Raw genomic sequence first — 27668 nt, 5'->3', positions numbered from 1 at the left:
CTGCCAGGAATTGTGGGGCTATGGTGAGGTCCTCAACCAGTCCAGTGCTGCAGGCTCCACCTGGGGAGCTTGCTGCCTCTTACTGTGGTGGCTCTGGTGGGGAGGGTGGCGGCAGAATTCTTGAGGAAAGTATTATGGCATTTTCAATGTTGGCACTGCTGAAAGTTAAATCCACTTTTTCTGCACCACAGTCTTGAATTTCCACTTTGAGAGAACAAAGAAATTCCAAAGTGCCACATGGTGCAGCTTCCTCATTCCTTGCAGAGAAGCAGGGGAGACTTTTAAGGCACCTTCACCCACTGCTCTGTCTGCTTTTGCTCCCTCACCCTGCTCCCCAGAAGTGGGACTTTGCAAAAAAATATGAAGGTGTAATTCTACCCTGGCCCTGCCTATGTAAACATATCAACAATTTGTTTGGCAGAATACACTACCAAAAAATTCCACTGGGCCCTATTGTTTTCTACACAAATATTGGAAAACAAAATATAAGGGTTTAAAACTGTTAAAATAAAATGTAATGGTTAAGATTAGAGATCAAAGATGAAATGCTAAGCTACTGCCCAGTGCCTGCTACAGTCTGCTTGCTCCATATTAAAATCAGCTGCGATGTCCCGCCAGGAAGGGGAAACTCAAAAAAAAAAAAATAAAATTATAAATTCTGGCTAATTGACAAATGTACCTTTCATCTCCAACTTAAAGTAGTGTTTAATTGGTATATTTAGAACATTTCTTCTACATTGCAAATTCTTAAATTATAATTATAGGATTAACTTGCTCTTCTTTCTACTTTTTACTTACAGACTTCTGACAGTAACTATAATACAAGATCATACTACTGTTTTATTAGTAGCTTGTTATAAAAGATTACACATACAGGTATGAAGCACTTTTATTCCTTCTGATTCTAATTACAAGAGATCTCTGTTAATTTACCTATAAAAGTTTTGCCTAGTTTTAATTACATTATAACCAAAAATTATAAAAGGGATGTTATAATTCAAGTTGGCCAAATATATTTGAGTGTACTCTAGTTTCATAAATTGCCTTGCATGTTTGTTTGTTTGTATTGTCATTCCAATTGTTTGAGCCCAACAATATTTTGTTTTCCTTTTTTGCCCTTAAATTTTTTTCTTAAAAGATCTTTGCTTACAATTTAAATTGGCTTGTTGATAAATATTATTAAATTTAAAGGTATGCCTTCCTTTTCCCCTAGGTTGCTGATGGAAGTGACATTAAAGATTGATTTTGATTGTAATGCATATTGCTGTCTACATTCAATAACTCAAAAAATACAAATAAAAATAAAGTACTTTATTGGTTATAAATAATGTGTTAGTTATTACAATCTGGTTTTTATAGGTTAACAAAAATTGTCAAGGTAATTAAATGGAGTCTTTTAGGTTTGGGGAGATGGCTGGATGGTATTCCCTTGATAAATAAAGAAGAAACTTCCCAGAAAACAGGTATCCTGGTCTTTGTTCACCAATGGAAGCCTCGGTAATTTTCTTAGCCTATGGGAAGACACCCCCAATAAACATTGCTTAAATATGTTATTATAAAAATGTTTGCATTGGTTATTATCAAAGGGTTAAGTTCTAAATAAATTATTGCAATATGTATATAGTTATCTTCAAAACAAAATTTTCCATGAGGAAAAACAAAGTGGTGTTCCTATTTATTTATTTATTTAGGGTTTTTTTTTTTGAGACAGGGTCTCACTATGTAGTTGAGACTGACCTGGAACTCACTATGTAGCCCAGGCTGGTCTTGAACTCACAGCGATCCTCCTGCCTCAGCCTCCCAAGTGCTGGGATTACAGGTGTGCTCCATCACATCTGGCTCAAGGTGGTGTTATTAAAAAGATGCTTTTGGTACCAAGCTACATCACAGGACATAAGGTTTCATATAATTGTAATGATTGTTATTGCTAGTTTTCTGGTGTACAAAATGTATTCATGTCTTCTGAATGTGCATGTCTTCCAACATATTGTTTATGGTAATAACCTCCTTTTGATCCAGGTATTCACCCTTCTCTTATGCTCCAGCTACTCACGATAACAGGTACACTTATAGACCCATACATTTTCTTTAGATAGCACCCTATCAAAAGGTAATAACTTAAGTAAGGATGTCCTGTTTTTTATGTGTTTTTGGAAGGGAGTGAGTATGTTTAACAATGGCTATTTTACACTAAGATAGATATCTAGCTGTGTTACAAAGATAATGTCATCATGATTGTCATGCTAAAGTATTATGTGTGGCTACTGATTTAAAGGGTTTTTTTTCTGTTAATATTCTACAGGGTTTCAACTACTAAAAAAACCATGATTGAAAGAAGTAACAGTCCTCTATAATTTAAATTACAAAATGTTAGCTATCCAGGTAAAATTTTAATAGTTAAGTTCATTATTTCTATTGTAATATTAATGTTATTGTTCTCTTCTGGGTATTCAACTACGAAAGTCCAGAGATCAGCACTAGAAAGGTAACTGGGCTAAGAAGACAACCAATATTTTGGCCCTGGCCTTCCAAGGTCAACAAAGATCCAGGACATGACGGAACCTTTTCTATATTTTTTTGGTAAGTCACTCAATCTCCTGAGCAGGGAGATTGTTGGACATGAAAGCAATAACTACAGTATGCCAAAGGAATGTCACCTGGAGAAGAAAAATCTCCCATGCTTTCATAGAAAGCAACATGGTCAAGCAAGGCTGTGACATATTCTGATGGCTGACACTGACAGGAGCTGAGAGGCTCTATACATAGTTTTGAGTATTGCCTGGGTGGACCTAATTGACTTTGATAGATACCAAGAGGTTAATTTTATTTAATATAGGACTCACTGAAACTTGGTCTTAAACACTCAGTAGAAAAGTACAACTAAAAATATGTAAAATCAATAAATGAAGTTATGTAGCTAGACTTAAAAAGAGACTCCAATTGCTGACCCCTTATGACAGTTTTTAGATATGCTGGTAGTTAACAACTGTTTTGGGTCTTTAGATGAAATTTACATGAACTCAGCAACAGTTTTTTAAATATTTTGGATCAAACAGTGTTTTGAAATTATTAAGGTTTTAGTCCTTTTATAGCTACAGTTACAATTATGACAAAATATCAGACTTGTAGATAATCTCCATTAGTGGAGGATGTCTACATGTCAACAAGTTACATTCACTATTTCAGTCCCTTAAAAACAATTTCTAAATATGACTCTATCCCAGAACCACTCTTTTAGCTCTTACATCTTGACTAGACATGCTCTAATTTCTTTAAATTTTTTGTTTATTCTTTTTTTTTCTTTTATTGAGTTTATTGGTACATTTTAGGTATACAGTACAGTTACATTCATTATTGGGATCTTGTACCTTTACATGACAGGTCTTGGTTCTCATTTTTTTCCCCTTATCCCTGCCCTCCCTTCACCCCCTCCTCCCCTCCCCATTTACAAACACTTTATTTCCATTTTTTCATTTTGTCATTTTTTTTCTTTTCCCTTATTACCTTTCCACTACCTTTCCAACTTTCCCTACACCTTTAGCCCTTTTCTTCCTATTTCATATGGTCAATTATTGCATTAGGATCTTATGTACTATTATAGCTTTTCACACCAGAGAAACTATTCAGTATTTACACTTGTGTGACTTATTTATTTCACTTAGGAGTATATTCTCAATATTGTTTATTCTTGATTATAGGCTGCCAACTCAAAGTGACCATGCAGATAATAATATCAACAACAAATGGGCTAGATGTTTTTCTTTAACAAAATCCATCAGACTGACCTTATAAAGAGGGTTTATAATTACTAAATTATCCCATGATTTTTATTTAAGACTGTGAAATTAGCTCCCTCCATAGAAAGGGCCCCTAACTTTGGCCTTCCATAAATCAATCCTTTTCAGCTAAAAGCAGTTAGATGAAACCTGCACCCCTTCTCATAGCCCTTTCATAAAGATCTTATTACAGACAACAAAGCCAGTTAAACACATTATAGGCCCTTACAACAAGAGAGACAAGCCAATGTTGTGTGTACTCACTTTTCCCTAAAAACATACTTACATAAACTAGAAAGGGGGAGTACAGCTACCTCTACAAACTCCGTTAGATTTTGTTACCTTCTCAGATTGCCTTCATTTTAAAACTTTTTAAATGCATTTATGGAAAGTAAATATCCTCCATCAAAACTCCATTGACACTACGATTAATCTACAGACATGTCCTAGACCAAATGTTATCAAAGGATGTCCTAACTAAAAGGTAATATGGCTCAATGCAATTAATAACAGAGGGGCCAGAGTTTGTTTGTGTTCCTACAGAGGACAAACTAAGACCTGCTTTTGGCTCATCCTTTTCCTTGGGAAACTCTTGCTTTGGTACCTATTTTTGCTAATCATCCCGACATCTTGGGGGCCGATTTTGATGCTCATATCTCTCCTACATCTACCACTTAGGATTAGAGTGGGCCTCCCTTTCTGTCTTGGCCTATCTTCTCTCTCTGTCTCTCACTTCACGTAATTGAAAAGATAGCCATTGTCAGTAATGTATCAGGCACTGGTCAAGATGAGCTGGTGCTAATAAATAGTTTCAATCTTATCTCAACAGATAATCCTCAAAAACTTTCATTCCCTCTCTCCTCTTGCCATAATGTCACTTGTTATGTTCTTCTCTCAAAGTATGCTTCTTGAAAAGACTATTACACAAATGAGGTAAATGAAACAGTTAAACAATTTTCCACCAGAGGCCTGCCCTGATACCATTGGTAAGTGCATGCAGATTCCAGTGAGAAGCTGTTGTGCACTGGAGTGGCACAGCTGCAGGCACATTTCCAGCCTGGAGTCCACTCTGACTCTGACTACTTGGGCCCACAGCCCCAGCCAAAAATCTGCTGGGAAAAGAGCTGCACAGGTGCACAAGCAACAGCCAGAGGCCTGCCCTGATACTCAGTCACTGTGCAAAGAACCTAGCCAGAAGCCTACCCAGACACCAGCAATGAGAATGTTCAGTCCCCAGCCAAAGGCCCTCCCAGACAATAGCTACATATGAAGATAGGCCCTAGCTAGAGGTGCACCTAGATATCATTCCAAGTGTGCACAGGCCCCAGCCAGAACCACCCCCCAACAACAGGACAACACAGGAATCCAGAAGGCCACTACTCTAAACCCAGGAAATGGGACAGTGGTGAACAGCAGAGAAAAGGCCACTCTGTGGCTTGCTGAGAATTGAAAACGACTGGGTAAGCAAAAAGCCACCTCAAAAAAGGCTCAGCATGCTGCATCTGTTGAAATAAGAAGACACATAAATAAGTCTCAAAACCAGACTTCCAGATCACCTAAATCACCCCAAAGAGCAACAAAATGGAACAATCTGATACATAACCACCTGGGCTTCCTGAACTGACAATGAAAAAGGATCTGGAAAAAAAATCAGAAATAATTTATCAGATAACAACCGAGATTGTATCCATAGTGCAAGTCATGATTAATAACTCTAGAGCAAACACGGATTAAAAAAAACAAAAAACAAAAAAACAATAGAGGAGCTGAGGAACAAGATGGAATCCCAGCATAGGAAACAAATGGAATCCATAAAACAGATGCAAACAGATAATCAGGAGATTAAAAACTCCATTGAAAGTTTATGCCCCAGAATTAGCCAATGTGAGGACAGAATACCAGCTATAGAAGACAGGATTATATAGAAGACAATTAGTGATCAGGAAAATAATTTTTTCTTAAAAATAGTAAGGGGCCATGAGAAATCAATCCAGCAGTTTATGGACGATGCAAAAAAGTATAACATAAGACTGATCAGAGTCAATGAAGAAACAGGAGAGAGTGCAAACGGCATTTTAAAAATGTTCACAGAAGTCATGGCAGAAAACTTCCCAAGCAGGAGAAAAGAACTTTACATACAGATGAGTGAGGCATATAGGACTCCAAGTGGCCATGATTTTTTTAAAAAAAAATCTACACATAGGCATGTAATAGTTAAGATTCCAGAAACCCAACAGAAAACAAAATTCTACAAGCAGTTAGAGAAAAAGAACAAATCAGAACAGGAAAGCCCATGAGAATCACAGCAGACTTCTCAACACAAACCCTCAAGGCAAGAAGAGCCTGGAGTATTTCAAGCTCTAAAGGAAAACAATCTCCAATTCAGACTGATGTACCCTGCAAAACTATCTTTCAAAAGTGATGGAGAAATAAGATACTTTCAAGTCGAAGAGCACCTGAGGAACTTCATGAATACCAAACCAGCACTCCAAAAAATGTTAAACAATATCCTAGGAAAACATAACGAGGATCACAACCTCAGGAAACCCAGCAGAATGAATCCATCAGGTACTACAAGAAATTAAATGCAAAGGAGGAGAACTCTTTTTAAGTCAGAATAAGGACAATAGATATCAGTTATAAACATCAATGTTAATGGTCTCAATTCACCAATCAAAAGGAACAGAATGGAATGGGTCAAGAAGCAAGATCCAACAATATGCTGCATACAAGAAACACACTTAGTTCAAGAAGAAACACATAGACTGAAAGTTAAAGAGTGAAAAACAATACTTCATGGAATAGGAACCTGGAAAAAAGCAGGAGTAGCTATTCTCTTTGTAGATCAAGTAGATTTCAAACCAACACTGATTAAGAGGGACAAATAAGGGCACTACATCCTTGTAAAAGGAAAAATCCAAGAGAAAGAGATGACAGTATATATGCAGCAAATACTAATGAGCCCAACTATATAAAACAAATACTAAGGGACATGAAAAATCAAATAATTATTAATACAATAGTAAAAGTATATATGGGGGACCTCAATACCCCACTGTCACAAATAGATCAACTAGACAGAAAATAAACAACAAAATACTGGAACTCAATCAAACTTTTCAACAAATGAACTTAACAGATGTTTGCAGAGTGTTCCATCTCACAAAATCAGAATACACATTCTTTTCAGCTGCACATGGGTCATTCTCCAAAATAGACCACATAGATGCTCATAGAACATGGTTAAGTAAGTGTAAAGGAATTAAAGTTATCCCCTGTATATTATCAGACCATAGTGCTGTGAAATTGGAGATCAATAGCAAAAGAAACCAAAAGAATTTCACAAACACATGGAAATTGAACAACATACTTTTGAATAATTAATGGGTCACAGAGGAAATTAAAGAAGAAATCAGACAGTTTCTACAGTTAAATGAAAATGCCAATACAACATATCAGAATCTATGGGACACAATGAAAAGAGTCTTACAAGAGAAATTCATAGCAGTGAATACTCATATTAGGAAAACAGAGTGAGCTCAATTAAAGAACCTGATGCTGAATTTCAAACTTCTAGAAAAAGAAGAGCAGGACAAACCCAAAGCTCTTACAGGGAGGAAATTATAAAGATCAGAGCAGAAATCAATGCAATGGAGACTAAGAGAACAATACCAAAAAATCAGTGAAGCATATTTGGTTCTTTGAAACAATAAACAAAATTGACAGACCCTTGGCCAACCTTATTTAAAAAAAAAAAAAAGAAAAGAAAAGGCCTGAATGCATGCAATTGGGGGTGAAAGTATAACAGACCCAGCAGAAATCCAGAGGATCATCAATACCTACTTCAGGAAGGTCACCACAAATTCAAGGCTACATAGTGAGTTCAAGTCCAGCCCAAACCTCATAGTGAGATCCTGTCTTTATACAAAGCAAAACAAAAAATAAGTAAATTACTGCTGCAGTGAATACTTTGGTGAAAGCATTACATTGGTGGCTTAAGGTAAATTGAGGAAATTCTTGTCATAAGACCAGTATAACATCTTACTGCATTCTTAGTGAAAAGACTGGTAAAGCTAAGGATCTGTCTTTTGTCAACTTGTGACTATGAACCAAGTCTAACATCCATCCTAGGAAGTTTACCTAATAGGAAGGAGAACATTAGTTCAGATACAAAAAGTCAAAAGGAATGATTTGGCTTCTAAAGGTCCAAAATAGCCTTATGTCACAGGCCTCCCAGTACCTGTCAGTTTTGAGATGAAGAAGTTGCCCATCTGTTGTTTGTTTGTAATATTGTGGTTTTTTAGGAATGCTTAATTTTATAACTTTATAGATCATCTTTAACATATTCAAATTGCCAGTATCATTACTCTTGCATTTGGGGACCATTATGAGATAAAGTACCTGTGAACAGAACTACTGTGATACTGTGGGAGTTGATATAGTAACTAAGATGGCTATGTAGTGATTAGTGAATGGGTAGCATATACAGTGTGGATGCACTGGACAAAGGGCTGATTCATGTCCTAAGCAAGAAGCATTTTATCATGCTACTCAAAACAGTAAGCAAGTTAAAAGTTATGAATCATTTATTTCTGTTATCTGAGTTGACAGAAGTATTCTAAGACTGGATTGGAGTGATGGTTGCAAAGCTCTCTGAAATAACTTAAAAATCACTGGTGCTTGAATTACCTAAATAAAGCTCTTAAACTTTAATCTAATGAACAAATTTGTCCAAAAATTTTACATTAAAGCATTGGAAAGAGCTACTAGAAATAAAGTACTGCTTTATTTAGAAAGAAATATTCTATAGGAAGTTTTTTGAATACCCTATAGGAATGATGTAGTAAGTTATGTGAACATGCAAGGGAAAGAACACTTCAGAAACACAATTTTATTTTAATAGATGTGATCCAGTGAGATTGAAGATTAAACAAAGGTAGCTCTGGATTTAGTTCACTTAGGGCTCCCCAGAATCTTTTGATACTTCTGTGTTCCTAATGACTCTCCAGGAATGGAGGCTGGTCCACAGTCTTTCCAAATTGTTTCTCACAAAAACTGATATACCAGAAAAATTCTTTGATAAAGGCAAAATACTTTGCAAAATTCCAGATAGATCACTGACCTGAGTTATCCAGTAATTTCCTAAATTCTTCAAGTTTATTTGGTTAAGGACACCTCCAGATTTGTAGCTTGACAGATAAGTTAACTTTTTCACAAGGGCAGTTTATTGTTCTGTTGCTCTGACCAAAGTATGAGGTCATATTTGAATTTCAAACCCCACATTCAACATGCACATTTGTCAGCAAATCTAGCTGGATCTAATTTCAAAATATAGTCTAAATCTGACCATCTCAGTGCCTGAGGCACCACGTTGTATTAGCTCCTTTTTGCTATCTAACAAAACACCTCAAAACTTAGTGGTTTAAAACCACAATAGGGGAAGGGAAGGGGTAATAAAAAGAATTAAGATGTATCATGTACATGGACCAATTCCCCATGATTAATGTAATCATTATGTACTGTAAACACATACTAATAAAAATTTATAAATAAAAAATAAAATAAAATAACCCACAAAAGCATAGGTTGTCTCTCACAGTCTCTGTGAGTCAGGAACTGGAGCAGTTTGGTGGAAGAGTTCCAGTTCAGTGTCTTTCAGAAAATTGCAGTCAAGATGTGGCCAAGGCTAGGGACACCTGGATGCCTATCTGATGCTGGAGTTAAAGGATCTTTGTCTGAGGTCACTCAGGCACATGGCTGAAATGTACAATGCACAGTTAGCCTCTCCAGAGGGCTCCCTAAGAATTACCAGTGTAATCCAGTGTAATCCCTACCCTTACCAGTGTTAGGGGCTGACAGCTTTCCCCTGAGGGAATAATCCAAGAGACTGAGACAGAAACTGCTCTGTCTTATGTGACCTAGACTTGTAAGTTACATCTTTTCACATTCCCATCACTGGAACAAAATACAAAATATATAGTCTTAAAGGAAAAGAGGTTTATTTGGCTTCCAGTTTCCAGTGAGTTCAATCCATGGTTAGCTGCTCCATGGCATGATAGAAGGAAATGTCAGAGGAAAGCTGATTAACCTTTGGTATCCAAAGAGTAGAGGAGGAACCAGGGGACAAGAATAAACTCTTATGGGTCAGCTCCTAGTAACCTACCTCCTCCAACCACTGGATGAATCCACTGATGAGTATATGTCCTCCATGATCTAATCACAATCTGAAAGCCCCACATCTGAACACATGACACTTTGGGGGACCATTTTAGATCTAAATCAGAGCACTCTTGGTCTTAGTGTAATAGGCATGAATACAAAAGGAAAAGATGCTTAGGAATCATCTTGTACTGGCTTCTTCCCTGTTGCATCCCATCTGATTTTTACCATCAGCTTCTTGACTGTTTCTGTCTCTCTGATGTTTATTTTCAACACAGCAGCCAGCAGTTTATTATCATATCATGTTGCTCACCTGCGGAAAGCCTTACAACAGCTTCTGATAGCCAAGGAAAAGTCAGATTTTGCCATGGTCCCAAGGCATTCCATTGTGTGGCCCCTGCCACTTACAAATTTTCTTTCATTCTATTTTCACTTTGCTTCAGCACAAATATTACATATCTCAGCTTCACTAAACAGGCTTCTGCCTGTGTCTTTGCACAGGCTCTTTCTTCTGCCTGGAATTGTTTTCCAATAGCTGGTTCATTCAGACCTCTCTTCCAAAGTCAGACAAGACTTTTCTGATCATCACAAATAAAATAAAAATAGTATTCTTTTTATTTCCTTCTTTGTAGTACTTAGCAGTTATGGACTATTTTCCTCCACTAGAATGTAAACTCCGCAAGGGCAAGAGGCTTGTTTAGCTTTTGTTGAAGTCTTTTCATGAGTGACCCATGTCATTTACATAGACTGACATATTTGTGTCTTCTCACAATGTCAGAATTTATTGACTCTTAATAAATTCACAAGCTCATCATTTTCATTAGCTTTACTTCATGGAGTACTTCTAACTTCAACTGGTAGCTGTGACCATGGCAACTGCAACTTCTTTGTTCTATTTATTATTTTTTTCAGTACAGGGGATTAAACTCAGGGCCTTTCACATGCTAGGCAAGAGCTCTATCACCTTGCCACATCTCCAGGGCCCACTCCAATCTTAATTACTAATGTCTACGACATTCAAATTGCATATCACATTTCAAATGTGAATATTCAAATATTCTGTTACAGGGAGGCTAAGACAGGGTCAAGATGGCCATAGGATTTATAGAAACAGTACAGAGAGCAAGCAAGAGTGAAGAGTCAATACTGTACAAATGCAAGAGTCAGGAGGTCAGATAAGGGGTGAGTGAACCCAGGTGTACATCTATCAAAGTAAAAGAATCTGGATGGCTTTTGAAATGGGAAGCATCAAAGGATAAGGAAACCTGCACTGAACTGATTTCCAGAATCAGAGTCAGAAGTGTGTTACCATGGCAACCTGTTGAGCAGAGGTTCTCATGTGTAGTCCGTGAGGAGGTGATAAGTCAGTGTTGCTATTGTTACTGGCCACTTAGATACATAGCTCTGATTTATTTGCTTCTTGCTAAATCAAACCAAGGGAGGCCACATATTTTGGTAAAAAGGAAAAGGAATTTATTTAAAGCTATCTCTGAGGAGAGAGAGGGGAACAACTTGCCTCAAATCATCATCTCACTGTGTGCAAGTGGGTGAGGGTCTTTTATAGTAAGGAACAGAGGCGGGGGAAACACAGAGAGAAGAGACAATACAGACCTCCAACCCACTTTATCACTTCCTTTGTTCCATTTCTTGTGAAAAGGAAACTGGGCTCCAGGCCTCCTGGCATCAGTATCTGCATGTTTTGTCACCTCTTTGGGACTGAGGAGAGGAGAGGGTTATGTGCCCAGCAAGAGCAAGTTTGGAGAAGTTGCTTATCTTTAAAAGAAAGAATTGAACTTTTAAACTTCCATTTTGCAGTGCTGGCTTGCAATCTTTTAGATGTTTCTCATAAGAGGGTTGCATCATTCTTTGGTCTGTTTGATAAGCTCATGGGCTTGGTATCCTTGATATGGTCTAATAAGTCTAAGTGTCTATATGTCCCCAGTTTGATTCAGTAGTTCATAGATGGTAATTTTTTATTAACATGAATGAGTTATTTATCAGACTGTACCTTTTAATTGTGCTGTGGAACTAGGGGTTGTTCTTCTTGGTAAGTTTTACGTGTCCAACATCTGGTAGGTGTCTAATTGCACCTACAAGATGGGAAGTTATTTGTTCTTAGCATTTGCACTCAAAATGGAATAACTCAAGGCAAACTGCTCTTTTATAAAATGGAGTAACTAAGGACAGAGCACAGCCCGCTCTTGACAAGCCTCAAGGTCTACCATAATGCCAGAAATGTTAGAGAGACTCAATAAATACTCACCAAATAGCTGAATCTGTGAGTTCATGAAAAGTGGCTATTAGTCCCAATCTTGCCTGTGTAAGTGTCCCACTGATACTGAATTATAGATATAGCAAAAAACAAAAGGGAGGAAGAGGAACTGTAAAACGGATAGGTAGACATCAGAAAATGTAGTTACTAGTAAGTGTATATAAGAAGAGGAGACAGGCAAGTCAGGAAAACTATTGATAAAGAGAACTTCTGTAAATAGTCTGAAACCTACAAAATGTTAAGGAAATATAGAATAACCACTGTCTTTTTGCTTCTGTAATTTGTTTTGCTTTGCTTGTTTCTTAGGGCAACACCACCAAAGGTTTTATCATTAACTAAAAAGCTTGAAGGCATGTAGCCCCAGTTTAAAATGTTGTAAGATTAACAGATGCTGGAAGTACTTAGTCACATTCCCAGGGTGAGACAAGATGTTCAAACTAAGATATCAATCACCATACCTTACAAGCAAAGTGTACTTAGACCCTAAACCCTAAGCTTTCTGTAAATTGCATGACTATAAAGAGTTAAGATAAAAAGAATGTCATCAGTCCTGCTTTCCTAACTCTGACCCCCACCCCCACTCTTGTGGACTAGAATAGCTAACTAGGTGAATCCTAAAGATAAACATCCTAACCACAAAGAGATGCTACTTTGGATTAAAATTAAACTGTCCTGTGACCGTGACTGTACATCTGTAATGGGAACTGAGAGAACTGGAATGTCTCATCGAACTACCTAAAATGAGGTCATGATTATAAAACTCCTATAAAAGATAGATTGTAACCCAGCCCGTGGTCCATCATATGGCAGGCATAGCCCTTGGTGCAGGCTGACCCTTTGCTAGCAAAGTAAACATTTTTGTTTTACCCACTTTTGCATCTCCGTGTATCACTTACCACTTCCTTCTGCAACGCTATGATATGAAATAGACTATTCTGATTTGTAAATTTATGACATCTAAGAAAAAGAACAAGTTTATTAGAAAGAAGAAAATTATGTATAATGAATTATACAAACTTTGAGAAAAGAACAGTTTATCCATGAGTTAAAAGGAGCATCAAGCAAGTTAAAAATAAAAAAGGCCAAGAAAAGATGCATTGATGTTTAAGCTACTATGGTGGAAGTTTATTAGGACAAGCCCTCCGCATGGGATGGATGTTCTGGGGGAGCACAGAATGGCTGCATAGGATCTCCTGGATCTTTTCCAGGCACCTCTGGTTTGCTGCTATCCCTGCTTCAAATTCTCGGCGCTTCTCTTCCTTCTCTGCCTCTCGGGCTTGCTGCTGGTGGGCTATTTGCATCTGAAGTTGCTTCCTGTACTCTTGGGCTAGACCACAGCGTCTAAAGCATTAGAAATGTCAAATTATACAATTATAAAAGTAAGCATGTGGATTTGTTTAGAACATTTCAATTAAGATATAACTTGTGAAACTAAATTAAGATTCCCAGTAAAATCAGAATAAGTTCTTATAGTCTAAAATTTTCACAATGAATTGTTTGGAAAGCCAGGCATGCTGGTAACCCCAGCTCCTTACAAGGCTGAGGCAGAAGGATTGTAAATTCAAGGTCAGCCAGGGAAAATTAGGGGATTCTATTTTGAAATAAAATTTGAAAAGGGCTAAGGATGTATTTCATCACTCCCTGAGTCCAATACCCAATTCTGGGGAAAAAAAATCAGGGAGAATGGCAAACAAATAATGTATTTACACAGTCATGCCACTTTAGCTTTTCCTCTGTCCTCCTGGAGCTGATCTGCCTGTTCTTTTCTGCTTAGGATCTACACAGGGGAGCCCTGCAAAAATCTGGCAATGCTCAAAAGTGGTGGATCATTCTACTATTCCATCCAGTATTAACTAGATAATTTTTGCACATATAAATCACACTTCATATATAACACACTTAAAAATTTATGATGTGATTTTTAGTGCAGTAAAAAACACATAACAATATTTACCACCTTAACTATTTTAACTATACAGTACAGTAATTATGTGTATTCATACTGTTGCAAGAGAGATCTCTAAAATGTTTTTATCTTATAAATATGAAACTCTATACATTAAGCTCCAATTCCCCTTCCCCCTCTTCCCTCAGTCCGATAACCACATTCTACTTAATGTTTCTATGTATTAGATATCTCATAAAGGTAACATCATATGGTATTTGTCTTTTTATTAGTAGCTTATTTCACTTAGCATAGTATCCTTAAGGTTCATCTACATTGCAGAATGTAGATGAAAGCTTTTATTCCTTTTAAAGGGTACATAATATTCCATTGTACTAGGCAGAAAAAAATGTTTGAGATGTCCTAAACTTATTCACAAGGGGCCAAGTATGGTGGAGGGGAGAGATAAGAAAAGTTACACAGTTAAAAGCTGTCAATCAAACCAACAAGAGTACTCTGACATTTTCCTGAGTGATAAAACTTTCAATCCCATCCTGACCCCTTAAGTCAGACCCAAGATCTGGTCTTTTTTCTGGCTATCATCTATAATACCTCAATAACTACTTTTATTTCAGAGATCCTCTGGTCTCAAGAATCATATATATGCTAGACCTTGTTTAGCTTTTCATTTGTTGATGGATACCTGGGTTACTTCCATCTTGATATTGTAAACAGTTCTACTATGAATTTGGATGTGCAAATATCTCTTTGAGACCCTGCTTTCAATTATTTTGGAATTCCAAATGTAAGATTTCTGGATCATGTGGCAGTTACATTTTTAATTTTTTAGAAGGAAACTCTATACTGTTTTCCACAGAGGCTGTACCATTTTACAATCTATAAATCACATTTTTAATATTAGCTTTGGCATAAAAGGAATTATATTTGGTTTTTGTCTCCAGTTCCTGACATAGAGCTCCTAAAACCCTTGTAATTTCTCAAGGGACAGGGGTTTCTTTTGTTATCCCTGAGGGTACCTCAGTTTGTTCTAAAAGGGACTTGGGTGAGCCCCCTAGAAAACCTTATAATGAGGCTGGTCACCAGAAAGTCAAGTCCAAGTAATTAAAGAGTGGAAACTCTAAGCCCCCATCTACATCTACTTTTTTGGGGGGTGGGGGTTTGAGACAGGGTCTCACTATGTAGTTGAGACTGACCTGGAATTCATTACGTAGCCCAGGCTAGTCTCAAACTCACAGCGATCCTCCTGCCTCAGCCTCCCAAGTGGCATGCACCATCATGCCTGGATCCCATCTACTTTCTTGAGGAGAGGATGGGGATTGGTGGCTGAGCTCTATAAAAACTCTTGAGCAATGATGTTTAGAAAGCTTCTGGGATGGTGGGCACATTAAGGTGTTGGAAGGGTGTAGGCCTAGAGAGGGAATGGCAAGCCCTATGCATTGCTTCCATTTGGCTCTTACTCACCTGTATCCTTCATGATGAGCAGGTAAACATAACTAAAATATGTTTCTGAGTTCTGTGAGCAGCTCCAGAAAACTATTGAAATTGAAGGTAAGTTTATGGGAACCCTTGATTTATATAGCAAGTTGGTCAGAAGTGGCCTGGGACTTGTGACTGATGTCTGAACTGACGACAGTCTAACGGGGCTGAGCCCTTAGACTGTGGGGTTTGCACTAACTCAGGATAGTGAGTGTCGAAATTGAACTGAGCTGTTGAATATCCAGTTGGTGTCTTGACAATCAAAAGACTATTGTTGGTGTTCGAAAGCACTCCATTAGCATTTATAAGAAATAAAGATAATGGTTTGGGTATCCCTCTGTGGCAGATTCTATTTTCTAAGCAGACCATAGTCTTGTCTCCTTTTCCATTTGCTTTTCTGCAATGTGAATCTTCACTCCTCTGGCAAGAGGTAGAGCTTCTTTCTCCATCCTCTTGAATCTGGACAGGCCTTGCACTGCTTTATAACCAATGGAATATGGAATTGGCATATGGCAGAAGTGAAGCTATGCTACCACTAGGTGTACCCCTCAACTGGCCTTGCAGTTTTCTCTTCTGTCTCATAGAACATTTGCTTCTGGAATGTTCTCTCTCAGAAAAAGCCCCCATACTGTAGGTCCAAACCAGATGGTGAGGCCACCACATGTAGGTGAGGTTCCAGTTGATAACAGCAGGTGGGATCCCTGATTATAATACAGTAGAATAAATCGCCAGCTATACAAGTAAGTATCTTAGATGTCCAAGCCTTCAGATTATATATGTATATTGAATATTCATAAATATAGAATATAAATTTAGATTATACTGTACACAAGATATACACATGTATACATACTATATAAAAGATATATATTAATTATTGAATATATCTTTGTTCACAAACTAAATTTGTTTTATGATTTGGGGGAAGATAGCTGTGGTTGTGTTTGTCACCTGATGTGGAGTTTGTAAATGGAAGCAAAATTTTGTTGAATGCTTTTGCTCAGAACTGAATTGTTTGCAAACAGAAGGGTTTGTGAACCAAGATATTACTGTATGTAAATATAGCCTCAGTTAACATCTGATTTTAACCACATGAAATACTCCAAGCAAAAACCACCCAGCTGAGCTTTATCAACCTGCAGACTCATAAAAGATAACAATAAATTGACTTAAACCACAAATTTGGGGGTATTTTGTAAAATAGCAATTTGTAACCATAATACTTTTAGGCCATACTTTTTACTTATCTCCCAGTTAGTTGACTCAGAAGCTGGGTGGGGAAGAAAGATTTTTTTTTTTTTTTAGTATCCCTCAAATCTCCTAAAATAGGCTTTTCAAAAATGAGAAAGAAAGATCTCCAGAGCACAGACAGTGGCAGAAAATCTGCAGGGTAGGCCAGATACTGTTTATAGCAAACTAGCAATAGGCTTAGGCATAGAAATCAAACTCTTCTAGAACAAAAACTTATTTCTCTGCACAAAGTGTGAGTGAGTCAAGGGACAGGCCCATGGATAGGCCTTATCAATTATGTGAGCTAGTTTGCTTTCTTACTCTGCACTGGCCACCTGAATTTCCATGAGAAGGTACTGCTATGGTCTAAGAAAAGCTGCAAGGAGGCATCTGCTCATTTTTTCCACCTGGACCTGATTGTGGTGCTTATAAAGAAACTAGTTAACACCAGCACAGAGGTTTGTCAGAAGTATGTCCCAAAGCACTTAGAATATTTTAGCATTTTAGAGCTAAAATGTCTACTGGGGATATTTGCGTGGAATCCTGTCTCTATAAACCATTCCTGCTAATCTAGCTGATTGGACAGAATTTATTTCATGGGGAAAATCTTATTTCATCAGGATTTAGGACTTGTGCTTGTTACAGCTTGGATATGTGTTCTCCAAAGGCCCACGTGTTAAAGGCTTGGTTGCCAGTCCATGGTGATATTGGGTGGGACCTTTAAGAGGAGAAGCCTAGGAGGCCTTCCAGTCATTGATAGTGTGCCCTTGAGAGGGATAATGGCACCCAAGACCTTGCTCTTCTCCTGTGTGCTCCAGCCAAGAGGTAAGTAGCTTTACGCAGTACCATGTGCTCCCCTGCATGATGTGCTATCTTAGCATAGGCCCAAGAGCAAAAGGGCCAACTGACTATGGCCTGATACCTCCAAAATTGAGTCAAAATAAACCTCTTCCCCTGATAAGTACATGATCTCAGGTATTTTTTATAGTAACAGAAAGCTAACTAACATAGTAGCTTAAGTAGTTTAAGAGTGTTATTTCAAATTTATTTATTTTTGGTACAGGGGATCAAAATCAGGACCCTGTGCTTGCAATGCAGGCTGTGGCCCCACTCAGCTAAATCACCAGCCCTTCAAATTTATTGTTTAGGTGTTCATATAGTTTTGAGCAGGGCATGGTGGCACATGTCTATACTCCCAGCACTCAGCAGGACAAGGCAAAAGGATCACTGTGAGTTCAAGACCAGCCTGGGCTACATAACAAGATCAAGGCCAGCCCGAACCACAGGAGGCCCTATTTCAAAAAAACAAAACAAAAATGCTCATACAAGCTCATAACTAATGTATATAATCAGAATATACATAATGGCAATGGAATTTAATTTTACCAACATGGTTGATGCCTATTTTTACATTAAATGTTATAAAGTGCTTAGAGCTTCTATCAGGACAAGTATAAGACTAATATAAAAATAATGTCAATGATGCATTAATTATGGTACATTGTTCTCTATGTTAAAAATCTAGTTGTGGGGATAAAAATGGTAAATACAACCTAGTTGTACCTTGAAAAATTCTCCTTCTCTTCACGATTAAGTTCTTTAAGACCTTCATTTATTCGTTCCTGTTCCATAGCACATTCTTCCTGTTCTTTGGCTTTTCTTTGAACTGAGAAAGGCAAAATAAATTATCTGGTAAATAACTTTTTCAGACAAGACCTGCTCACATCTTTCTGGGCACCAAAGTCACACTGTCTTTAGGAAGGTGGAACTTGGAATCACTAGGTTGGACCTTGGAACAAGAAGGAAGAAGCTGTTCTATCCAGAGAGTAAGGAATATGCTCAGGATAATATATGCACAATCCACACTGACTTCCTCTTGATCAGTTTTTCTTATTAATAAGAGAGATTATAAAATCAATATATTGTAATAGATGTAGGCATCTCGATAGAAAATAAGACAAAGGAAACAAAGGGCATTCACAAAGGTATACATGCAACCAACCACATTTCCCAAATCTGAAAGGGAAAATTACATACATAGTGGAAATACTCAAAGTTGTGAATAGAAAATTCCTGGGTGGTGGAATTATGTTTGATTTTGTTTCGTTGTTTGTAAATGATATAAAACATTCAAATTTTCATATTTTCCAATAATTTCAAGTTATCATTGATGAATACAAAAATCTTTTTAGTTTGTATGCTCTCCTCATTTTCTGAGAATTTCATCTAATACTAGTTTAACAATTTTTGACTGCTGTGATAATTCCTGGAGTGGAGAATTAATCAACATAATCAAGATTAGTTTTCTTTTACAAAGAATACTTGTATAAGGTGTAGTGTTACCCTAAAAGTAAATGTGTCTATATTTTTCATCTCGGGAAAGCGACAGAAATCTGAAGGTAGAAGCTAAACCTCTCAACAAACATTACTTTGTGACCAAGGTGAGGCTGAGGCAATAGTTGTGTAGTATCACATGTCACTTGGTAGCATGATGCAACTAGGTCCAGTCAGTTCCATAAAACAAGGCCAACTATGCACAGATGTAACTCTCAGAAACCTTGAAACAAAGCTCATCCTTGTAAGAATAACTCAAGCTTCCTTTAGTAAAGAAACAGTAACTCATATAAACTGGATTCAGGTATTAAAAAAAAAAGAAGAATTCGCCAAATTTTGAGAATGTTCTCCAGAGAGAGATTTCCTGGTCAGCTGGTCAGCTGAGATGTGAGTAAGGCACAGCGAAAGCCCTAGAAAAAGGATTCATTTTGAATGGAGACACACAAATATTTAAACTGACCTTGAAGGATGCCTAGGATTTCTCAAGATCAAGAACATCCATATGCATAAAATGTTGGCTAAGCAAAGATTTGGAGACAGGGAAAAAAATACTGATAGAAAGAAAAAATGGAAGGTAAAAGGGAGGAGGAAGAGGTATGCCTGTGTCCCACCTTCTCCTGTTCTTTATAATCACCATGGTACATAGAATTCAAATGATATATTTTTCTTTAACTTTGAGAATATCTACATTGGTGCCGCTCAGAATCTGATGGAATATGAAATTCTTCATATCCACCTAGATAAAGTTTACAAAAGAGAGTGATAGAACTTTGATAAATAATCTAAAAACCTACAAAATGTTAGGAAAATGTAGAATGACTTCTGCTATCTATAACAGCAATCCGCTTTGTTTAGTTCAAAATTAACAGACACCAGAAGCATTAACCGTAGAATGGAACTTTTGGCCTCATCCTGAAATAACAGGGCACATCAAGACCCTGAGCTCCAATGTTTTGTAAACCACGATTGTAAAGTGTCAAGATGAAGAGAAGAATTGCTAACTTTGCTTTCCTGACTCTGAACACCCACTTCCTGTGGGATAGAATAAATAGCTAGATGAATCCTAAAGGTAAACTCCCTAACTATAAAGAATTGCTATGTCTGGGTTAAAAGTTAATGAAGTGTATCCATCTGAAACTCTCCCTATATAAAGAATTGCTATGTCTGGGTTAAAAGTTAATGAAGTGTATCCATCTGAATGAAATGATGGCGGTAAAATCCTATAAAAAAAGAAGCTTTAACCCAGTATGGAATTGATCACTGGCACTGCTTTTAGTGCAATTGGCTTTTTGTTGACAAAATATACTTTTTGCTATTTTACTTCCATTCCACGTCTGTGTGTGTCACTTACCAATTCCTTCTTCAACAAAAGGATCTTACTTTATTTTTTGCATCAATCCAGATATATCATACATATACCTAAATATTTTTATTATTATTTAAACCAAAGTAAGGATAAACAATAAGATATCTGTAATTCAGTTCCTTACGCTTTTCTTGAACTTGGAGTTTTCTTGTACACATGACTTCATTCATGAGTTGTTTCCTTGCCTCTTTTTCAAGTCTCAGCTCTTTGTCTTTCTCAGCCAGCTTCTTTTGCTTTTCCTCCTCTAATATTCTGTCCAATTCTCTCTCCTGAGCTTTTTCTTCTTCATGTTGCTGTACCAAATATTTAAGGTATATCTTCTGTTCTCTTACCATATCTTCCTATATAACATAGAAATTAAGAATTTTTAGGTGTGACAATGACACTAAGGATAAGTTTTAAAATAAAGCTACAATCCCAATCTTTTAGATCCATACACTAAAATATTTGATTGTCTCAAAAAAAAAAGATGGAAAGAAACAGAAGGGCCATTAGTTCATGATTATTTAATCTAGGTAATAGATACATGGGAATTCATTATACTATTTTGTGTATCTGTTTGAAATGTTTCACAATGCTTTCATGAATAAATTAATTAAAATACTTTCCCAGAGTGTTTCTCTAAGAAGTTGCCAAATCATTTTCAATGATAAAGGTTATTTTCATTTAGGTTGATGAAATCTGGTAACTACAACTATTACAGAACTGTCTTCCTCAATGGTAAGCACCTAACTGTATCATTATTATACTCTGGAATAGCATAGAGAAACTTTAATGGGGAGGACTGAGGGTGTATCTTAGCTTTAGAGCACTTATTTAATATGCACAAAGCTTTAGGTTTTATCCCCACCACTTAGAAAGAAAAAAAAAACAAAAAACAAAAAAACAGCACTGAGACAGTCTCATCCCCAGAGCCTTCAATTTAATAGATAATTTTCAAGTTTTCCAGGTGAGTAAAATGTGCAGAAGAGGTAAAAAAAATTTTTTGACATTATGCAGTTATTTTTAGCTGAATAGTGCCAAGTAACAGCAATGATCCAATAACATGAATTTATCTGTTTTTTTTTTCTTTTTTAATGTACTGGAGGTTGAACTCAGGGCCTCATGCATGTGAGGCAAGTATTCTCTCAGTGAGGTACAACCTCAGTCCTTTTTATTTTGAGACAAAGTCTCACTAACTTGTCCAAGTTGGGCTCAAATTTGTGATTCTCCTGCCTTGTGCTCCTGAAACTATAGGTATGCATGAGCCTGCCATGAGTTCATCTAAATAATAAAAGACAATTAAGCAACTAAAAAATGGGCAAAGTACTGCAATAGACTTGAGACAGAGTTCTCCAAGGAAGATATATAAATAGCCAAACAGCTTAGGGAAGGAGGTTCAACATCATTAGTTTTAGGGAAATGTAAATCAAAACCATTATGAGGTATCACTTCAGATATATTAGGATGGGTAAAACAACAAGAAAAAGGCAGAAACAAATGTTGGTAAGCATGTGGAAAAATTGAAATCCTTATGCTCTGCTGGTAAGAATGTAAAATGGTATTACCATTTTAGAAGATAGTTTGGCAATTACCAAAAAGTTTAAAAAGAGTTACCTTATGACCCCATAATTCTACTCCAGGATATATGCCCAAAATAAATGAAAGAATACATCTATGTAAAAAATGTAAATGAACGTTCACAGCAGCATTATTCATAATAAACCAAAAGTGAAAGCAACCCAAATGCTCATAGGGTAAATAAAACATGATATATCCATATAATGGAATACTATAAAGCAAATAAGGGCTGGGGATTTAGCACAGTGGTGCCACTGGCTGCCTCACAAGTGCAAGGACCTGAGTTCAATCCTCAGTACCAAAAAAAAAAGCCAAATAAGGAATGAATAAAACGATACATGTTACGATATGGATAAACCTTGAAAACACTATGCTAAGTAAAGGAAACCAATGAAAAGGTCACATAACATATGATTTATTCACATGAAAATCCAGGACAGAAGAATCTATATACAGAAAGTAGGTCAGCAGTTACTTCGGACTGGTGTTCAGAGTAGGTAAGCAGAAGGATCAGCTAAATCAGCTAAAATATTCTAAAACAGACCGTGGTGATGGCTGCACATTATCTATAAATATACCAAATTCCACTGAACTGTGCACTTTGAGTGAGCTGTATGTTATAGGAATCATATTTTAAAAATTACACTCTCAAGAGAAAATGATTTCATTGAAAACAAAAATGCAATAAAAATCAAACAAGCAAGCCAATTAGTAAATGGGCAAAAGATATTGCACTGAAGACCATACACAAATGGCAGATAAGCACACAGAAAAATTTCAGCACCATTTGACATTAAAGGAATGCAAACTAAAGCCATAATGAGATATCACTATACATCTACCAGAATAAAGATATCACTACGCATCTTTCAGGATAGAGTAAAAATAGTTACAACATCAAATGCTAATCAGAATGTGGAGAAACTGTTCAAGGACCTGAGTTCTTTCACTAGTACAAAAAAATAAATAAATAAAAAGAATGTGGAGAAACTAGATGGCTCTTGCATTGCTGGTGGGAAGTACAACTATCCTGCAAAACAATTTTACAGTTTCCTTCCTTTCTTTTCCTTCCTTCCTTCATCTCTCCCTCCCTTCCCTCCTTTCCTCCCTTCCTCTCTCCTTCCCTCCCCTGTACCATTCTCTGTTGGAGATTAAATCCAGGGGCTTACAATGAAAACAAAACACTGTGCTTTGCCACTTAGTCACATCCCACACCCCAGCCCATTCAGTTTCTTTATAAAATATTCTAATACCATATGACCTAGCAATTATACTTCTGGGCACTTATCCCAAAACTGAAAATTTGTGTCCACACAAAAACCTATAGTCAAATGTTCATAGTAGTTGTACTCAAAATAGTTATAGACTGGAAGCAATAGAAATATCCTTCAACAGGAGAGTGGATAAACAATTTATAGTAAATTTATACTATGAGTCCTACTCAAGAATAAAAAGAAATAAAGTATGGAGAGATATAATAGCTAGCATAAATCTCCAAGGTTATGTGAAATGAAAAATGTCAATCCCAAAAGATTATATACTATATTCTTTCTTTTATGTAACCTTCTTGCAATAAAACTATCAAAAATATAAAAGGCTATTGTCTGCAAAGGGCTAATTAAGGAGAGGATGAGGCAAGAGTGTGACTACTACATGGGACATCCTTGTGGTGATAGAAATGTCCTATATTTTGAATGGATCAATGTCAATATTCCAACCTTGATACTGTACTAGAGTTTTGCAAGACATTATGGTTATTTCTTAAAACAGCATGTGAATCTATAATTATCTGAAAAAAAAGTTTCATTGAAAAATAGGGACTAAGGTGGACTCAGTGAAATAGTGTGCTTTAAGCATCTGGAGGCCCTGTATACAAGATTCAAGACCACCCCCAAAAACCAAATAAAACAAAAAACTCCAAAAACAAAACCAAAAAACAAAGCAACTGTAGGAAAAGCACAAAACTTTTCAAAGTTCAGTACAAATTCCAAAGCTCTAAGTAGCTAAATAAATACAAAATGCCTTTCCCTAATCTCTTTACTTGACTCTAAGACTATATATTCCGTAAGTTTCAACTCAAATGCTACTTTCTCAGTGAGGTCTTCCCAAATTCCAGGAGTTCTCAAACTTCTTGAGAGCATGAGTATCACCCAGTATTGCTTGTTAAAACACAGCTTTCATGTTCCTGACAAAGTTTAATTTGGAGATTCTGACTCTGGAGCCTGTGGATTTGCATCCAGTCTCCTTCAGGGGGCCCTAGCCCTGCTGGCTCATGGTACTCAGACCAGAACCATTATAGACCATTTTCCACATGACTGAGAACTCAACAGGAACTCCTGTCCAGCACTTAATATGCACTAAATAAATGTCTTACTCTTTTTTGCTTCTTTTTATCTGTCTCTTCCTGTAAATCTTGAAGGGCCCTTTGCACAAGTTTCATGTTCAGATCCTGCTCTTCTCTGTATTCCTGCTGAATATATTCCATCTTCTCTTGTAAGATCTTTTGTAAGACGCTTCTAACTTCCTGTTTTGCCTTTTGTTTCTTTAGCTTTTCTTGTTCATGTTCAAGTTTAACCTGTGCATTGTCCTTTTCCTAAGGTTGAACAATAATAAAGATAATGCATCAAGCAGTACAGTAAGACAAATCCAGTAAGTCAGTGCATTTGCTATAAGAAATGAGACTAAGGGATTTCTTGGAAATTACACACATGCACACATCCCTAAATTCAAAGGTGCTATAAGAAATAAAACCTGTCTTTTCATGGCACAATCATCAATAAAGTTTCTGAGAATTGCTGCATCTATATGTGATTATAAGGTAATAAGCAACTGTGAAGTCTGAAAATGCAAAAAAGTATAAAGAGAAATCTCCTTTAATTTCAGTACTTATCACCTACCACTACTCTCAGTACTCTGGCGTGCTGGCCTTCCAGTCTTTGTGTATCTATGCACATGTGCACAACTGTAGGTGTGAGTGAAAATATGGTAGATGTTTAAATTTTTAAAAATGTAATACAGTAAAAGATACATTGCTTTTAACCCTCCTCAATATACTCCCCCTTGCTTCCAACACACCTATCCCATTGTTCTTGCCACTTTCTGAAGCAGTTCTGGAATTCCCTTTTCTACAGTGTCTTTAGTTGCATTGTCACGGCTGCTTCAGCGTACCGAACTGATTCAAAATGTTACCTTTCCTGGTCATTTTGACTTTGGGGAACAGCAAGAAGTTGCACAGTACCAGATCCAGGGAATAAGATAATTGAGAACTCACCATAATATTTTTATGAGGCTGCCTTACCGTTGGGTGGCACCAGGCAGCATCATTCACCAAATTTTTTGGTCACCCCTCATAAAGATATTCATGAAACAAGATTTTCAGAACTGCTTTAGAAAGTGACAGGAATGATGGGTAAGTGTGTCTGAAGCAAGAAGTACTTTGAGTGTTATTAATGGCAATATCTTTTACTGAAATAAAATTTTGAAAATTTAAACACTCTGTATTTCAGTCATACCACACATATTTTTATACATTATTAAACAGCATTAAGAGTCCAAATAATGGAAATGTACTCCCTGAAAACCTTCCCAGGCCCTTAGGAAAACTGTATAGTAACAAGCTTGTAAGTTGTACAAGGGCCATCACCCCATCTCCAGGACAGGAAAATGCCCACCAGCAGACGCGCCTCCTCTTCCTTCAGCTGCTGCGCTGCCTGCCTTTGGGCCTGGATGCTGGTGACCTGGGCATTCAGCCCCAGACGTGTGTTCTCTATCAGCTCCTTCTGTCTCCTCTCCCGTTGGGCTTCTCGCTTTTCTTTGGCTAAGCGGTCCTCCTCCCAGAGCCTTGCAAACATCTGCTCTTCTATCATGTTTTGCCTCTTCTGCTCCTCATTAAATGCAATCTGTGCTTTCCGCTCCTCACACACCTTCTTCTGATGGTTGCAAAACAATTCATTACGAAGCTCTTCGCAGCGCTCCCTAAACAAGTTTTGAAAAAGACAAAGCAGCCTTTCATGAGGTGCTGCTCTATTTAGGCACATACCTACAGTCATTCACAGCAGTAAGAGAAGTCAAAGATCTGGATGTAGGCCATCTGTGGACAGGAAACATGAGGGAACAACAGGGAGGCAGGTTCCAGGAAGCCCCCACTCAAAGCCAGGCACTGGACTAAGGAAGAGCAGGCTTTGAATCCTAGTTTTGCCATTTCCTGTGTGACTATGGATCAAAAACTCTGCCTATTGGAGATTGTTTCCTCACATGTAAAATAACTGCCATTCAAGGCTCTGGTAAGGATGAGAAAGAAAAGATGTAAATACCTGGCAGATGGGGGCTCATTAATAAATGGTGACCATTATTACTGTAGAGGAAATAGAGGAGTGACAGGTACCTATAGAATTTTAAATATTAATTTTAAGTGGAATGAGTTGATACAGTCCAGGCTTTTGTGGACTATAGAATTGCTAAGTGTATATCCAGCAGCAAGTGGCAAGCGGCTATATTTATTGACGATCATGGGAAGCTGTGCTTAGGGCAAGTCTGTGCCTACAAAAGATAAGGCACAGACAGAAAAGGTGCCAGGGTGGCAGAAAGCAAAAGCACTGAACACAGGTCATAACACACAGAAATAGCAACAGCACACTGATTAATCAGGGTTTTGGAATTTAAAGGATTTGCACCTCAGCCCAGGTACCTCCCCCGCCCCAAACTTCTAGATGTGATTGACAGTAATGACTGACAGGGTGCTGAGTCATCTAAGGGGCTCTCAACACTCATACTTGTCCCAGAATTCATTCTGATCTTAATGAATGACATGTAGTACATATTTATGAATCCTTAATAAGGTGGGAGTAGGGTGAAGGTGACTGAAGGTCAGGCTAGGAGATCCAATGTGCATGTCCTCTCACTTAAGAGCATTGGAGATATACTGGGATTTTGTTATTTTATTTTCTACCTTTCTTAGGACAACGGAAGCAGGAATGACCATAGGACGCTGCTCAAAACCAAATGGGTGAAGGGAGTGACTCACACATTTTCATGGCTTATAACTGTACTATTAGAGAATAAGATTGGTTAAAAGAGACCCTGCTAGCATTTCCAAAGAAAGCACTAAAGACGGGTATGGCATGTCATGGCAAAGCTTCTCCATTGCTCTTATGACCCTAGTAGGGCACATACTCACCAAAGGGGTTCCTGCCCAAGTTGAGGAAACAGCCTTATTGTTGCTGCCCAACTTCCTTTTCACACCAGTCTGATATACTGTTCAGGAAGAAATGCTCTTTCAATAAGTACTCAGACCCCATCCTTTCTTTCAGTTTAGTAAGTCAAATGTCTTCAAAAGTTCTACAGTGAGCTTGCTACGGTTTGATTATGCTTTACAAAGGTTCATGTCCTGGAAGTTTGGTCCCTGGTGGTGTTGGGAGGTGGTGAGACTTTTAAAAGCAGGATTCTAGCCAGGCATGGTGGCACACGCCTGTAATCCCAGCACTTGGGAGGCTGAGGCAGGAGGATTGCTGTGAGTTCGAGACCAGCCTGGGCTACATAGTGAGCTCCAGGTCAGTCTCAACAACATAGTGAGACCCTGTCTCAAAAAAA

General features: G+C 37.4%; 1 protein-coding gene across 1 annotated transcript in view; it reads right to left on the bottom strand.

Moving 5' to 3' along the window:
• Window positions 1-13253: 13253 nt before the first annotated feature.
• The window catches only part of Cfap53 (cilia and flagella associated protein 53), a 27039-nt gene continuing 12624 nt past the window's right edge, over window positions 13254-27668 (bottom strand). The window contains exons 4-8 of the mRNA XM_010621697.3: window positions 25751-26054; window positions 24454-24672; window positions 20644-20860; window positions 18383-18485; window positions 13254-13548 (exon numbers count right to left, since the gene is read on the bottom strand). Coding sequence (XP_010619999.1) covers window positions 13320-13548; window positions 18383-18485; window positions 20644-20860; window positions 24454-24672; window positions 25751-26054 — 1072 coding nt within the window. The 3' untranslated portion in view covers window positions 13254-13319. The remainder of the gene's footprint in view (window positions 13549-18382; window positions 18486-20643; window positions 20861-24453; window positions 24673-25750; window positions 26055-27668) is intronic.

Source organism: Fukomys damarensis, unplaced genomic scaffold (assembly GCF_012274545.1).
Source record: "Fukomys damarensis isolate Sample0158 unplaced genomic scaffold, DMR_v1.0_HiC HiC_scaffold_30, whole genome shotgun sequence".
Taxonomy (NCBI): Eukaryota; Metazoa; Chordata; class Mammalia; order Rodentia; family Bathyergidae; genus Fukomys; species Fukomys damarensis.
Note: the sequence above shows the minus strand (reverse complement) of the source record. Positions and strands in the feature narration are given on the sequence as shown.